We start from the raw sequence: 17,192 nt of genomic DNA, 5'->3' as shown, positions 1-17,192 counted from the left end.
GCAGAAATAGCTGCGTAGTTACCACCTGTGTTTTTCAGCCGAAGTGGGATTGTGGACAGGTGGTAACCAGAATTTTCAGCCTCTTTTCTACGGAGAAAGAGGGGAACATCATTGGGTACATACAAGGAAGGTGTTTGCTCTCACTGTAGCAGGATCTGTAGAAAAAGGTCAGAAGACATGAGGAGAAAGTGAGAAGAATAAAGGAGTTGGGAGTGGAGATCAAGCAGAGGAGAGCAGGCACTTCTGAAAGTAAACATGAGGGTCTTGAATGTGATACAGACAGGGAATAGAGGTGGTGAAGAGATAGGAATAATGATAAACTTAGTAGTAATGTATAGAATGGGTCAAAGGGGGGACAGGAGGAAGAATGAAATGCCATGGGGAGATGTGGGGAGGAGGCAGTAACCTATAGAGCAGCCACAAAAGTGAGGGCAGGTTGCAGTGTGACCTCCCACATGGATATGGAGAAAGTGCAGTGTGGAAGAAGGTGGAGAGAAGGAGGGAGAGAGCTCTTCTCTGCCCCATCACCTACAGGTGAGGAAAACATTGACCAAATACTCACAAGCAAGAGAGTGACATGAGAAATTATTCGGCTGAACCCCAGTTCAGAGGCAGTGTTTGGGTTGAAAGCCCTCTCATCTCAGCAAGGCTGAGACTTCTCAGTAGCATGTCACCATAATCTGTGGCAGTTTCCTCTCCCTGTTCTCACTCTGTACTGGCCACTGGATCCAACTGTTTGGGAGATGCAGAAATACAGGAGTGAGGTCTGCCCTTCTTCAGGGTGACAGCAAGCCACATGCCAGCCCCTCTGAGTAAGTACTGCCCTGGGCTACAGGTCATATAAGTCTTGCTGAGCTCTAAGCACAGCTGAGTTACCTGTCTTGCAAAAGCCTCTGCAAACACACTGTAGTACAGTGCTTGAAAAAAATGTGCTGTGGCATCTAGACCAACAGCTGGCTCTAATGAGGGATATCAGACAACAGCACAAGCATTGAAAAGTACAGACACTTGGAGCAGAAGGAATCCACGGAGCAAGCAATGGAAAAAAAAAAAAAAAAAGATAAAAAATTGGGGCAGCATACTATGCTACTGAAGTGAGAGACGCCAAGGCCTTGGGATTTCTCTTGCAAAAGAGATGGTGGAAATACTGCCACTCGTGATGTTTAAAATTGGACATGAAAAAATGTCTCCTGAGAATGTGTGTGGGGATCAGATGGATGAGATTACCTGACTTTTTAAAAATATTTTTTCATCCCTCATTGTTTGGAAAACCTCCCACCCCAGTCATAGCCAGACTGCTTTTCAGTGACAGCTGGGCCATAAGAATACCGCTGAAGCTGGCCTCGGTACAGCGTAAAGCGTGGAAATACCACTCCAGTGGTTTTCTCCACAGTGTTCTCTGAATTTGCTCTTGTTTTAGTGTCTCTTCATTTCACAGTAGCAGGAAATCACATCACAAGAGGGTGCAGAGTAATGTAGGTCTAACACAGGTGTATAGTAAATAATGAGAGAGGATTGAAGCGTGAGTCCAAACTTTATCCAAGTCTTATTTACTTAACACTAACATTACTTTTAACTTCTTTTCATTCCAGGTAACCTGAGTCCAAACTCCACTATGAGCGATAAAAACAAACAATCTACCTGTGTGTTATCTTGATTGGGAAGGATTGTCTGGAGAACTGGAGACTGAACAAGCTGGAAAAGTAACCTCTTGATTGATTTTGAACCTGCAGCCATGTCCCCACACAGTGGTCTGTCAAACCACTGCACGGTCCTGGATGTACCTGGCACCCCCAGTTAAAGCACATTTACTGGGTGAAGTGTAGACTTTGGATGGCCAGTCCCTTAAATGAGGGTTGGTGATGAATGTATTAGCCCATATGTCTATGTGCACACATATTTTATGTATAAAAACAACTGTGATGGCTGGTCTCAGAGCTCGCTCTGTGTCCAGATAAATGCAGGAGATTTTCTGACTTCTTGTGCTGCTAATTCAGTCTGTTGAGCTACAGACTCAGAGTCACTGTGTTGCATTGTTTACTGCATTGCAGAAATGTATCGGTCTGAGTCACTGGAAGACAAAATCAAATCAAAGTGGCAAATTCTGGGTGAAATAAGGATGGTTACAAACAGCGTAGCAATCCTTTGTCTGCGAGGAGCCTTCCTGTAGATTCCTGTTGTCACTTTTTCACACAGAAATGAGTGGTCTGGGAGGAGGGTTTACCTTGCAGAGGCCAACAGATTAGTATCTTAACTGTTTCATGTCTTAAATGTAGCAGTCGAACAAAGGGATTTAGCAAGAATGTAGTAAAGAGAAAAGATGGAATATAGGGGGATGTTTAACTGGCAGTTAAGACTGGGTCAGGAGAAATGCTTTACAAGGCGGACTGGGCAGGAATTGGGAGCAATAATGCAGACTTCAGTGGCTGTCACAAAATCCTGTTTGTTGGATTCAGCAATACTTCACCACTCATGGAAACTGAATGATTAAGGAGCACATCTTTGAGGGCTGAAAGAGGAAGCAGAAGAGCCATACGAGCTTTTCAAATGTTCTCTTTTTTTTTTTTTTAAGTTAACCTTTCCAAACTGTAAATCAGGCCAAAATCGAGAGCTTTGATCCATAAGAAGCACTGCATGCAATCAGACCAAAGGCCATCTAATCTGCTATCCTGTCTCTGAGGACAGACAGTAACAGGTGATCACAGAAGCATAAAATACAAAGCTTGTACACAGAGGTCTTTCTCTGACACCGTTCCAGCGGTCTATGGACTTTCTGAACTGGCAGTTCCTTCTGGACCTGGCCTTAATGAATGCACTTAGTTCCTTTTTAAAATTCCTTTACTGCTTTTGGCCTCGACAGTGTTCTGTGGCAATGAACCCGGAGTTCATTGTGTGGTATGAAAAAGAACTGTTGTCAGGCTGTTTTAAGGGTTTGCTTGATTTCATTGAGTGACCCCAATTCTTCCACTATCGGAGGTAGTGATGATCACTCCTAGTCCTTGTCTCCTTGCCACTTGTGATTTTACAGACATATCATACATGTCCTCAGTCATCACTTTTTCCAAGTTGCGGGTTCATGTTATATGTAGCTATTCATTACGTGGGGCCTGTTTGTCACCTCTGTCCTTTTGTTCACTGGCCTTTTTCCAGTTCTACCCACTAAAAGAGTGGAGAAGCAGGTTGTTTTTGTTTCTTCAGTGCATGGATTGATGTTTCACTCTGCTTTCTTGCCATCTAAATTACATACTCTGCTGTCATAAATAAGCCCTCTTGTGATACCTAAGAAAAAGAAATCCTAATTGTAAGCAGACACCTGAAAACTAGCATATCTACTTGCCAAAAAACCTATTCAGACATCAGAAAAACACAGGTTTGGTTTTCTTTCTTTTTATTTAGAGAAACCATTTGAGTTTTTCATTGCCCAAGGAGTTCACAGCAAAGGCAACTGCTGCATTTCCAACATAGAACTAAGATGTTGCAAAGACTCTCCCAGGTGCTGGGTTACAGTAACAGTTATTACACTGAAACAGCTGTCTGTAGTTGATGATAAAATGCAATTGATGGATTGATTAATTGATTAACTGCCATTCCTGGAAGTGTATTTAACTTGAATGGCAAGCAGGTCTGTTTTACTCTGAGTTTACTCTGTAGAACATCTTGAGACACTAAAATACCTAAGGTATGCTCTCTGTTAAACATACTCATCCTTGCTTGGTGCATTAAATGCTTGCCACTCTGTATAGGTATTCTGTATAGTCTTCTGGGAACAAATGGTAGTTTTACAGCTGAGTCTGTCAGCTCCTATTATTAGCAGTGTTTTATAAAACTGCTCCTGGTAATGGGAGAAAAGAGGTCTTGGAAATGACACCATCACTTGGATGTAGAAGTAACTTAATACATGAATTATCGTGTTAGCTTCAGGTGTATGCCTCATGTGCCAAAAGTTACACACTGTATGTTTGTAGGATTGTCTAAAATGGTTTGATTTTGCCATACTTCCGTTATTCTCCAGACATTTGGGAGATTTTTCTTTCTCTCCTTGTATTTATTTTGCTTTGTTAGCAGAGATCAGAGTTAAATTCATCAGGCCAACATTGTTCCACTTTTTGTTCTGATAAGAACATTGTCATCTGGTGCTTCCTTGTTCTCCCAGACTTTTAAAATATTTATTTATTTTTTTAATTGTGCAATAGTTTAATTAACTAATTAGTACCATGTTGATACATATGGTCAGGTTTTCCAGGAAGTCCTCTATCTCTTTGTTTTTATGTCTTTGTTACTTCATCTTGGGTGGAGTGACTTCACAAATAGTCTAAAAGGCTGATTTTACTTGCCCTTCTTTTCCTTCTGTGCTTACTTACTAACATGCTTTACTTTCTCTTTCCTATGACGGATGTAAGAGCTCTTTTCTTTAACCTTGTCAACTAACAGGATCTCCTTTCCAGTGAGACTCTGTCATCTGTTTGTCTTTTGTTTTGTTGCCACCCCAGTTCCTGAAGGGTAATGTTCACTTGTTCTTAAATTCATTTCCCTCTCACTGAAGTTGAGTGTCATGCCTTGACTCCAGGGGATATTAGAATTCCTTAGGCTTATCATGCATTGTTTAATTACTTAATAAGAGAGAGCAAACTTGCTCTCTCGCATGATATGAATCTGCTCCTTAAACTCAGCTTTGGGGATGCGTGCAGCCTTGCTGATCCAGAGTGAATGTTTCAGACTCTGATGGACCTTGCTCTTCCCTGAAGATAAGATCAGCTGAACTTGGACTATTTGGCTGCTCTTTTGTCAACAGATCTGAGTCCGGGTGAGGTGACCGCATTTATTTTGACTCATTTTGCTAATTGTGGTTCTGGATGACTGCTACAAACCTGAGGCTGTGACCTGTAAAATGAATGTCTGGCACTCTCCAGATAAAATGTGTTTGGTGGTGCTGGGGGACAGAGGGGCAAGGAGCAGTGGTTATGAATTCCATTGGAAGTCTGCTAGTGGAGGCTGAAGGTGCAGCAGTACCTACAGTAGTCTTCAAATAAGCCGTCACTTGATCCTTCCCCAAGAGGCCACCTCTTGCAACCAAGTCACTAACTGCCCAAGGGGGCAGGAAGGATGTGAGACATTGTGCTTCTGTTGCTATTTTAAATAACAGATTAGCTCTCTTTGACATCTGTGTCCTGACCCTGGACAATCCCAAGAGGATGCCTGTTTTCCAGATCTTGTTTACTCTTTTGCTTGTCAGCCCAGGTTTACTGATCTGTGTGATGTACCATGAGGCCTGCACTTGTGGTCCTGATTTTGGACAGAGAGTAACGAAGCTGGAGCTTGCAGCTCTTTCTTTCTGGCATGAAATGGTGAGTGGTTTTGAATGAGCCTCTTGGCTGAATGTGTGCCTTCCAGGTTTCTTTTGGTATGTATTTGTATATTTAATGTATATGTGTCTAGTGAATTATGCTGGAGACCTTTTCTAAGTCAAACAAATAAACTCTTTACTATGTTACATTGAGATAGTTTATTCATTGGTGTCGCTTTTAATTTCTCAGCTACAGTTCCTGGTTGGGGAGATTTTTCTGTTTATATGTCAAGAATCTGTACTGTCTGGATTAGAGCAGGTTTCTGTGTTAACACAGTAATATCTTTGGCCAGTGTTTGGCAGTGCTTGTTGAAAGATGTGTGGGCAGCTAAATTTCCCACAAGAACAGTGTCCTGTGGCTTTGAGTACCCTGAGAGAGACCAATTCATTCCTGCTTTCTCGTTGCTGGAGTAGGCTGTCGCAGATGTCCACTTCAGTTTTTCCTTTATTTTTACTACCGCTCTCTTTGCAGCTGAGCTGTATCTTGCTGAAGCTATAAATGCATCTGACAAAGTGCTACCTCTGTTTCTCTTTCCATCTTCCTCATATAATTTGTACCCATCAGCAATGACATTTCATTTATGAAACTGAGTCCCTCCACTACATTGCAGTTCTACCTGGTACAATGTAATCCTTGACATTTAACTAACTCCCAAGCTCTTGTTTCCCATGCTCCCTTTGTGTATACAAAAGCCTGTTTTAAAATTCTTGACCATGTTTCAGAATAAATCCAGCCTCTATTTTACTTTTGGGCATTAAGGTACATGAAAAAGTATTTGCAGTAAACAAACCCTTCGTCTTTATTTCAGCGTTTAAAGTCCACATAGCAATTGCATTTTTACTGTTTAAGAGGAGTCTGTCTAATCCAAACTTGTTTCACAGTGTATGTCAGGGCTCTGTGGATCCTGAGCTTCTTTCTTTATAGTATTGGCACCACTACTGCTTTGTGCCTTTTCTTTTTTTGAACTTGTTTCTCCATGAAAGTAAGGTAGACTTGTCCTTCCTCTAGCTTCACTGCTACTTCAAAACTAAACTGTTCTCTTGTTTTTGAAACTTTTCTTTTTCTGTGCTCTTTCAAAATCAGGAAACAGTCCAGTAATGAATGACCTCTTTGTGTTCCTAGACCTTATGTCCCCTGTCCTTAGCCTGCTGAAGAAATGGAAATTTGGGAATCCTCATTAATAAGCGAGGCCTGGGAAAAGCACAGTCAGTGACTGTAGGAACCATCTTGGAAGATAAATCTGTGGATGTAGATGAAATGGTAAGGCCTTTATGTGTGTAGCAAGGCTGGCAGATGTTTACCTAACTCTTTGCACAACACCTATTTCTGATCTTTCTTGCAAGTCTGGGCACATGTATGCGGGGAGTTAGGGTACAGAAAACCACAGCATTATCAACAGCACCTGGCTACTCCATTCTCACTGCCACTATGGGTAAATTTGCTGTGCTTTTCAGCAAGATAGGAAGTAAGGGATAGTAGCTGAGAAGTGTCTGCACCAGAGCTTAGGGCAGACTAGCTGGTGTGTCCTAAATTCATAACATAACATGTTGATGTCTCAAGTTTCGGAGATGTTTCTAATCCGGCTTCTCTCTCCCGTTCCAGCCCGTCTGTCTGCAGTATCAATTTCTGCCTTTTCATCTGACTCGTTAGGTGGTGTTTTCTTTTTCTAAAACATTAGATATGTCACTTGTAGGAGAACTGTAAGCATCAAACAGCCCTGCCTGTCTCAGGTAGAAAGTAGCAACTTCTAGATGACAACGAGTGCTGAATGCCATGATTTTATTGACACTGGATGTGTGAAATTGCACATAACCAGGAAAACACAACCAAAAGAATTCATGCAGAAAGCATAGGAGCAAAGTATGACATTTGAATAATGTGGATTGTAGCTATTATAGAGGGCCTGAAAGCCAGAACATAAAAATTAGAGCTGATTTTAATGCATATACATACAGTAGCATAGACAAGGATAGGGAGGCCGGGTTTAAGGATAGTTTACATTTGTATTTACTGTATTCAGGTGGTCCTTTACCTTTTTAATTTATTTAAAGTAAAAAAGTTTCTCAGTAGCAAATTTCCAGTGTGCAAGAAATAGAAGTATGTTGCACCAGTTGGTTGTGGACTGATCAGCATTTTGCACAGGCTCGGGGGTGGATTTGGCACATGGCTGCTGTGGGCTGAATGAACACCCATGTTTCTTCAGCTATTTGATTTACCGGACTAGAGTGGCTGCTACAGAAAGGATATTGCTTTCTGCAATCAGACCTGATTGCAGGATGGGGCACTAATATCAAGGTTCTCCAGCCTTTGTCCTATGGCAGACGGTGTGCCCTTTTATTTAAAAGTGCCCCAAGCAGTACTCTCAAGCCAAGGGCTGAGACATATGAGCAAAATGAACATGAGAATGCAGGGTGACAAAGGAGTAGGAACCCTTCTGTGAGCTCTGCATCCTGGTGGAACAGATTGGTCTATGCTTCCCCTGACCTGGCTAATGGTGGGATGGAGAACGGGGAAAAAATATGAACGAGAGAGCAGGCTGCTTGCTCTGGAGGTGGATCCTACACAAAGGCTACACCTTGCACAGCAGCAGGGTGCGTGGGAGAGGAATGTCAGTTGTCTGCAGAGCTGCAGCAGCTCCGGTCTGGGGTTTTGCACACTGGGGATTGTGAAGAATAGAAAGGGTTATACCTGAGTGTTTATGGAGGCAGACCCTTGTGTCTGAGCTTCCTCCCAGGACTCAAGAAAAAGTCCAAGTGCTGCTGCTTGGTTAAAAAAGGCAGAACCATACTTGCCCCTTCTTGCATTTTTTTGGTGGGTGTTGTGCTTAAGAAATGGGATTATTTTATGGTCATTATAGTGCTCTGGCTTTTCTGAAACTTCGACACTAGAGGAAGCAATCAGCAATTTCCAGGTAGCTGGGGTTTAGCTTCTGTGGAGGGGACATTTCTGCAAAGAAAGATAATTAAAAGGAAAAGGTAGCTCCCTGAGAAATTACAGTGTATTTGGTGAAACACTGTGTGAAATCTCGAGGTAGGGATGCTAGACAACCTTGGGAAAAGGGCATTTACCTCAAGTGTTTGAAAAGAAAAGCTATTTAAACTTTGAAAGAGCTATTGGTTTTATTGTTGCAATATTTATGATCCTCTCTTTATAGGTCATGCAACCATTTCCTTAGTTATTCTTAATCTCCTACCAGAAATTCTTTCCTTTGGCTGGCAGTCCCCTTGTGCTTGAGCACTTGCACTGCAGAAACAGAAAATAGCAAATCTAAACAAAGTGGGATCATTTATAGCTGTCTTGTTAAGTGCACAACACATCTGCAGAAGGATCAGTTGCTCTGATTTAGCATGGCCATTAGTGACATTTTGCTGCCACTTAAAGGAAGAAAATGGCTCTGTTTAGTGTCCTGAGGTGTAACTGCAATAATCATAGACATTAGAAATGGAAAAGGCCACCAGGTCATCTGGTCCATTGCCCCAGTACAATGCAAGGCAATTCACCAATGTACCTTTCCTAAGACTTGGTAAATTATTCGACCACTTGCTTGAGATTCTCCTTCACAGTCTAATAAATCCCATAGGAAGTAAGTTTAAAAAATAACTTTTTGGAGAGGTGTGTTAGGTAGAAGTTCTGACAGGCACTGTGCTGAAATAATGACCTGACTCCTAGTTTATCAAAGCATCTGCCATTGCCCTTTCACAATGAGGACACTGTAATATATTCACTTCCTTTGTTCTGTATTTATGACCGCAGCATTTCAATAAATCAAAAGTTTTCTGGAAGGAAAAGTTGGAGCAGTCTCTACTGGTTTCTCACCAATTTCCAAACTGCTTCTAAAGAACCACTTCAGCTACAGAGCTAAAGTTATGCTGCTGCAAATCCAGATTAATTTCCCTGCACCCAATGGGGTTATGCTGGATTTACACTGGAGTTACTGACAGCACAGTATGACCAACAGCTTCCTGTTTGCATCCAAGGAGACAGACTCACAAGAACAAAGAGAGAGGCAGACAAGCACAGGCGCCAGCTACAGATGCTGTGCCCTGCAGCCAAAAGGAGGGTGTTGTTCTAGGCAGGCTCCATCTTGTTTCAAAATCTTCCACGTAAGTAGCGCTTAGCATAAATAATTGGGAATTCACCCATGCACAGCAGCATTGTTAATGCGAGGAAATCCTTGGGAATGCTGTAGGGTCTTTCCATTGAGTACTGCTGCAAAAGCAATTGCTGGAACAGTAGGTTTTCTGGAGGAGTTGGGCTTCCTTGAGGAATGCAGCCTCCCTGTTGTCTGGAACACAGCCCTGGTCTGGAATGTCTTGGAAGAGGAGCTTAAATGTGTACTTGCCCTGCTCTTTGTGCACTAGCACTACCCTGCTGAAGCAGGACCATGGGCTACTGGAGATACCAGGGCTGGTTTAGGCTCTACAAGGGCCTAAATTATAACAAGGAATCCAGCAGCAGAAATTGAGCGTGGTCCAAGGAGTGGAAACAGACTAGAACTGAGCTGCTGAGGGCTCTTGAGAGGGAACACAGTTTCTTTTTAGCAAGATCCTTTAATCCAGAACAGCAATCATAGAAGAACGAACATTTTGCTGTCTTTCAGGAGAAAAAAAAGCAAGCAAACCACAACGAACTGTTGACTTTCCTCTAGCAATCCAGGAACTGCTTTAGGGCAGGATGCAGAGAAAAGCCCTGGGGCTTTGCTTGCTTTTTCCCAAGCGAGGGAGAGAGAACCTGGTGTTTTTAGAAAGGCTGTTTGCACATGATGAAATCCACTGGAATCCTGATTACCTTTCCTTCCCCATGACAAAACGATACAGTGGGCCAAATCCTGCTATAGACCCTGAGCAAATTATTCTTCTTCCACTGGTGCCTGTGTGCAGCTTGTCAGCGTCTCCTAAGAGATCATCTCCCAATGTCGAGAGGTCTTAAACTTGCTCCCAGGAGTCAGCCTAAGGGTTTTGTCCACAAAGCTCCACCTCAGACTCCCAAGGAAGCTGCTGGCAGATTTCCATTGAGGAGGTGACACGCAAAGCTGTACTCATGAACCTAGGTTTGCCTTAGCTGCCAACCCTTGCAGGAACAGAGCTGGGACTGCAAGTGAGTCATGGGGTTTGCAAGGAGTCAGGTTTGACTAGTAAACAAAAAAGAGCTTGGCCCACCCAGCTTTGCTGTTCTTTGTTCCTGCAGCTGCTGGAAGCGAAGTCATGGGAACGGCTGCTGCTGCCTTCCTTGGAGTTCACCCCACCTCACATGGGATGATCCTGGGCCAGTGTCCTTTGCAGCTCCTCCTCCTGGTACTTATATCCCATTGTTGCCATCCATCTCCTTTCTGCCTCTTCACATGGCAATTTCTGCAGGGTCTTTGCCAGGGACTCCCTGCAGCTGATCAGGGATGATGCAAGGGCGAGGAGACTGCATCTGATGAGAGCTCTGTGTGAGGGTCAAAACACACCCTTCTGTGTGCAACGCCGGCCCTACATCCAAGAAACCTCCCATATAGCTTCCCACTCCCTGGCATGGAACATCTTCCCCACATTTTTCCCACCATCACCCTCATTCTGCCTTGCACGGAGATTTCCAGTAACAATGTTTTTTAGTTATCCCAGTCTTATGCTGTCTTTCTGCTGGTTTTCTCCTCTATCTTTCTTACTTAAAATGCTCCTTTCCTGAATCATTCTCACTTTCCATCCTCAGGTCCTGCCACAATTGACTCTGGCCCCTTCGCAAGTGTCAGCAGGTCAGTTAAACACTTGGGGTTGGGAATGGTGTGTTTGGAGTTGTCTTTTTTGTTTATTGGTGGGTTGTGGTTTTGTTTTGTTTTGTTTTTCTGATGTTTCCCCATCAAACACCCGTTTTTGAAACTTCGAGGCAAAAAAAGGAAGCCTGTGAAGCGGAAACAATATAGCCAACCATCCAAACTATGGGAAACAGCCAAACCGAAGCTTCAAATCCCTAAACAAAGTTGATTGTTTGTTTGTTTGTTTTGTTTTCTTTTTTTCACCCAGGCTGCCTGAAGGAGGCCCTATTTTCCACACACTAGGAAAGAAAACTGATTTTTCCCCTCCAGATTTTCTGCCCTGCATTTTGCACACTCCCCTGCCCCATCCTCTGGCAACTCTTCAGTCTATCCCCTGTTCTTCAGGCCCCATTCCTTGTTTTCTCGTATGCTTTTCTGGCAGAGCATTATTCCTGCTCGCAGTCTGTGTCCAGCTCACTAGAGCAAAGCGGGGCGGCCGCTTTGCCCATGGTGTTACTTTCAGTCCCGCCAACAAGTGCGGACAGCACTGTGCTTTTCCACTGTTGACAGTCTGGCTTCCACAGGCTAAGGAGAAATGGCAGCCATTCTGCTTGCTTGGATCTCATTAATAATAAAGGACAATGGGAGCTCTTTTGAATAGAAGGAAAAAGCTTGAGTTAAAATAAAAAATTAAACAGCGTACCCGATTAATTAGAACCACAGCAAGGCCTTGGAAAGCTGCCATCTTAAATTACTATACAGCTACAACTCCCAGAAAATAATAATTACCAAAAAAAAAAAAAAAAAATTATATGGTCTTGCTGTCCTAAAAAGAGTTTGGGACAGGACAGGTAGAAGCTTCCCAAGGATCAGCATTCACGGTATATGTGTGGTATTATCACATGTGAGTTCCTTATTGCCCTCTTGCAAGTGCATGGGTTATACATGTCCCTAGTTCCTGTGACATGGGGAAGGAGCTGGCAAGAGGGTGCCCTGCCCTCTTCTTTCTTTCAGACCTGACTCTTCTGTTGTGATGGGGCTGGGTGACATAAATTGGTACATAAATGGGTACTGCACATGAAACTGGCTAACTGGGGAGAAATAAAAACTCCAGTGTAGATTTGAACCTTGGGAAATGGAGGGAGAAGGTGCTTGTAGCATTCACACTACAACTAGCTGTAAAATTCTCATGCTGTCCCGATGATGAAGGTGGACCTGTGACAATGAAATACTATAGCTGCTTTCACACAGCTGTGCTGTAGTTTTTATTTACATTCAACTAAAGGTGACTCACACCAGTTTTGCATAGGCTGTTACTGGTGTTGAGTATCGTAGCTCTAACCAACTTGGTGGAATGGGGAGGCTAAAAGGTAAATAAAACCTTGTCTGGAGAGCCACATGACCTCCACCCTCAGCATAACTGCTCCAGTCCTAGCCAATAATTCATATATGCACACTGGTTCACTCTCAGCACTGAAAGCACAAAGCAGGCATCTTCCTCTATCAACATAGTAAAAAAAAAAAAAAAAGGACAAAAAAAGACTGTCTGTGTAAAAGAAGATAATATTATTCAAAATGTTTTCCTAATTGCATTTTTTCCATTAAAAACCCCCGCATGTTAACATTGTTTTGTTGAAAATAGAAATATTTAAAATAGCTTCAAATAATGTTAATGAAGCATTGTTTTAACTTTGCTTCCAGGAAAATGAAACAAAATCCTATTATAAGTAGTTCTCCAATTAAGAACGCTGCCACCATATTGGTAATTTTTTCCCTTTAGCTGTGGGCTGACAACCTTCTCTTTTCCCCTTTTCCTTCCAACAGTATTATGTGAGCACAATAGCACAACAAAATGAAACTTCTGCTAAACACTTTGCACAAGACATGCATAAACTGCTCTTGCTTCTGTTGCAACTGTGTGCCTCTCCTGGGTATGACATATAAAAATAGGTAATGTCAAAATAAGCCTATCATATTAAGAACAGTTATAGAAGTGAAGATGTCTGACTGGGACTTAAAGCTCAGATCCTGAACACTAACAGTCATTGAGGATATTTTTTTCACATTTTTTTGGTAAAGAAGGAATGTTAGGACTAGTCATCTGACCAACATACAAATTTGAAAATTACATTTGACATTATCTCTCTAATTTCCTCCTGCTATTTCATTTAATACTAGTATTCATTACTTCTTTCTTTTTCCCCTCAAATTGCTCTTTTATGTTTGTTCTCTGCTGTTATAGGTGACCTAGAAAGGAAAAATAATTGGGTTGAAATCTGCTCTTCTCTATTTTAAATACAAATTCCTTTTTCCTACCCCCATTTTTACAGCTCCCAGGCATCCAGAGTATTACTTCCTCTCTCTGTTGCTTGTTCCCTGAAAAGCTATGTGAAGGATGCAGGAGAATTCTTGAGAAATCTTCTCACCATGCAATTGAAGGAACAAGAAGTACCAAATCCTTAGCCGATATATTTTTCTGAAAGTAATTAGTAGGATAAATACTTTTAAATAAGGATAATTGGTATTTCAAACAGTAGCAAGATGTTTCCAAATATTAATGTTTTATTCCTTTGGTACTTTGATGTCATATGCCTGCTGAAACTTCACTGAAGTCTTCTAGGAAAATGATAAATAAAAAAGCAGTTTCCAGGGGAAAGAAATAAGCAAGAGAGTAACCTAATCAGCCTGTCTTCATATATAGCAACAGAACATAAATTCTTTTATTACTTTTTTGTGAATCATCCTTTTAACAACAGCCATCTTCTTTTTCAGTGCTGCCTGCCTTTCAGTCACAGATTATATCATATATTAAACGCCACATTTCATACCCAAACACTTAAACACATTGTACCATAAAGAGCATCAGCATGCACTTTACTGTGGCTTTTCAAAAACTAACCTCTCTTGTAAGTGAAATGCAGGTAACTAACTGGTTACTTTCCATGCCCACTAGGTAGCTGCTGCTTAAAGCATCTGAAGCAGAAAAAAAGACAGGGTTAGCAAAGACTATTTTTCAGTATCATTAGCTTTTAGTGACTGACTATTCAGAGTTAATTTGGATGCATTAATTTAAAAAACATAGCAAACCTATGAAAAAAATGTTATGGCACTGTTGGAAATAATAAACTAGTGTCAGATCTAAAAAATAATAAATGTGACTTTCAACTCCAAAGATCAAAACCACTTGTAGTGTTTTGTCTGCTCTCATCCCTGCATTCAGAATTGTCCCAAGCCAGCAGCATTCCTTATTTGTTTAGAGAAGTCCCTTCACACAGCCTTTTCCTGCACAGTATCCTGGTCAGGTACAGTATTATTTGTCTTTCAGGTATCAGAAGTAAACTCTTTTCCTTTTTTTTTTTTTTTCAAAGAAGGTGCCATGTGTTTTTGTGGCATAAGAAGGTGAGGTTGGAACAGTCAAAAGGTGGTGGAGCTGACCCCAACACTGACATGTGTCTGTCTTTCAGGCTACAGTCCCTGTGAGGTTTGATATTTTAAGACAGGAGTGCAAAACTCATTTTCACCAGGGGCCACATCAGTAATTTTAAAATTACATTCAGCCCTTTTAAGGAAACCATAAGGCTGATGCGGCCCCTGGAGAAAAAGAGTTTGACACCCCTGCTTTAAGCTCCTGCAAAAGCCAAAGACAGAACATTCATCCCGCAGTGAATCTGTTCCCCCAAACTTCAATGGTCTTTCAGATCACTTGTCCGCCACAGAGGAAAGTTCTTCCGTAAGTCGTCACCCCAGAGAAGCCAGACCTTTCCCAGCACCTGGAAATGTACCACAGCAGTAGTGTAACACTGACATCCAGTGGATGAAAAAATGCAATTTCACTAGCCAACCTGGTCCCATTTTTGGACAGAAGTAGCAATGGGGGAGTTATAAAAAAATAGGAAGAACTATTTTGTTTATAAGTTTCTGAACTTTATGAGAGCCAAAAACTAGCCTTGAAGCTGTCATCCCCCCAAATCCACAGGTGAACCCAGGTGGGAACTCCTGAGTTATCCATTTTCATTTCAGACAAACCAACAAAAACTGCTTGCTTTCCACAGTTCTCATTTGTTCTTTAGCGTGAAACTACAGGGAGAATGGAGCATTGAATCTGCCGCTCCACCAAAATGAAACGTCGGATTTCGTAGGCATATGAAAAATAAGTAATTCTCCTTCACCTTGCCTTCCATGTCCTGCTACAAGCACACCAAAACCTTGAGCAAAACATATGAAGGAAAACTTGCAAAAGAACACCAATAGGGGGAAAGGGAATCTAAAGAGGGACTTTTTTTTTTTTAAGGCAAAGACAAGGTCAGCATCTTGGACATACACCAGTGCATGTAACCTGTACTCTGAAGTACATTAGATTTCTGCTTATACCAAGAAAAATACATGTGGATATATACAGTTCCTGCTTAGTGAATAAACAATGAGAAACAGAGGCAAGGCGCATCCCCAATTTACACTATTTCATATTGATTTATATAGTGCCTTTTGCATTCCTTAAAGCACCACAGTAACAAATATGTACATACTCAGTATAAAATCTTACTCGTATTAATGGTGCTCTTTATCCCACTAATCAATGTAAAAATCAATTACCATTACTGAATGGGGAAGCCATCAAAAGATTCAGTGCTGTTTACTGACTTGTGTAGCCTGAGTACATATGGATCTCTTCTGCTGTCTGTGGCAGCAGCGCACACAGTTTTGCTGCGCTGGCAGCTGTCCCTCCTGGTGGTGACCAACCTGTGAAGGGCTCTATGGCTCCTCCAAGGGAGACCGTGTTTCCACTGAACATCCATTGACCTGTTCACTGATGACAGGCACATCACATCTCTATAGTTCTCTCTTCATCATCAAAATGGTATTTTCAGCTGCCCTACTATTCTGTTGATCAGGTTGTAACAGGATTCTCTGGAAGAGATCAAATGAAAGTATCGCATTGGTATGCAGCCCTGGGTGAGGTCAGGAAGTGACAGCCATTAAGACAACTGCAGTCTTCAACAGTACTGGACAAGAAAAGTGAGAATAGTGACCATAAAAATTTGGTACAAGGAAGGATACCCTCTCTGTCCTCCTAGGTTATCCTTCACATGCTTCTGTTATTCCATGCATTCCCCTCAGTGCTTTCTCTCCCTGACAGTTTAAGAGAGATGCATGCTCCCCTGGCCATGTTCTTCTGCTTTGCTAAACCTGAAACTCTTCTTTGGCCTGTGAGAGTCTTTCTTCTGTCTCTCCCATTTTCTTCTTTTCCTTTCTGGAATCCAGCACTGCTGCCTCATGTCTGCTCTCCACACCCTTCCAGCTCCATGCTAATGCAGCTGCACCTCACCCCAGGCTTCACATCCCCTCCCAGGAGAGCACCCCCAGGTCAGGTCCTGCTTCAAACTCCCACTGCCCCATCCCCACAGCCCTGGTTTTGCCCCAACCCAGGACACTGATGTTGAAGATCAGCATTTTTAACAATTACACTTATAAATGATACTGCAGTCACTGCAAAACCATTTTTCACACGTTTTCCTGATTGTTGTTCACAGCTCCCACCTGAAAATTGTAATAGTAATTTTCAGCCCAAAGAGCCTGCACAGTGAAGGGACTGCAGACATTCTGGACCAAGCCATCTGGAGCACCACAGTCTGCCAAGCCTCAGGCCGCACTCCGAAAGAAACTGCAGCCGCCTTTCAAAGCATGAAAGGCAAAACACTGCTTCGTGGAAGCCGACGCCTGAGTTCCTCTCAGCCCGAAAGAATCCCAGATACCTCCCGCGAAATGTAAATCACGTGTCGGCTGGGGCAGCAAGCGGGCCCGGATCGCGGCCGCCCTGAGGCTGCTGAGGACCAGCGCCCACAGCTGAAGGCAGACCCTGAAGGAACGCCAAGTCCGGCGTCATTAACCGCCCTCCCCCCAGCTCACCGTGCTGTGCTCCTACACGCCCATGTGCGGAGACAGACGGCGTGAGACACGGTGGGCTGAGCGGGGCGAACCGTGCTGCCGCCGTGAGGCGTTTTGACCGAGCTCCTCAGGCCGCCAACGGCCCCACCGACCCCGTCCCGTGCGCAACCGGCCAGTCCACGTGGGAGCTCGCAGGCGCGCAAAATCGCCCCGCCCCTCTACTG

General features: G+C 42.8%; 1 protein-coding gene and 1 long non-coding RNA gene across 4 annotated transcripts in view; one reads left to right on the top strand and one right to left on the bottom strand.

The window, feature by feature from the left end:
- The window catches only part of FAM83F (family with sequence similarity 83 member F), a 27,048-nt gene extending 16,382 nt beyond the window's left edge, over positions 1–10,666 (top strand). Inside the window, exons 5-7 of one of the 2 annotated variants that reach the window (XR_011736287.1) lie at positions 1,593–5,345; positions 6,468–6,605; positions 10,533–10,666. Coding sequence is in view for 1 of the 2 variants with exons in the window: in XM_065852313.2 (XP_065708385.1) it covers positions 1,593–1,657 (65 nt within the window). In the remaining variant the exon portion in view is untranslated. Of the gene's footprint in view, positions 1–1,592; positions 5,426–6,467; positions 6,606–10,532 lie in introns of those variants that run through there. The other variant, XM_065852313.2, reaches the window with a different exon arrangement.
- LOC136109554 (uncharacterized) lies at positions 6,843–17,192 on the bottom strand. Of its 2 annotated transcripts, none has more exons than XR_011736293.1 (3): positions 16,990–17,192; positions 13,982–15,990; positions 6,843–13,558 (listed from the first exon to the last, which is right to left on the bottom strand). It is a non-coding gene; the product is annotated as an uncharacterized lncRNA (long non-coding RNA). The 2 variants fall into 2 exon arrangements; XR_011736292.1 differs by having other exon boundaries at positions 6,845–10,775; positions 13,399–15,990.

Source organism: Patagioenas fasciata, chromosome 1 (assembly GCF_037038585.1).
Source record: "Patagioenas fasciata isolate bPatFas1 chromosome 1, bPatFas1.hap1, whole genome shotgun sequence".
Lineage (NCBI taxonomy): Eukaryota > Metazoa > Chordata > Aves > Columbiformes > Columbidae > Patagioenas > Patagioenas fasciata.
Note: the sequence above shows the minus strand (reverse complement) of the source record. Positions and strands in the feature narration are given on the sequence as shown.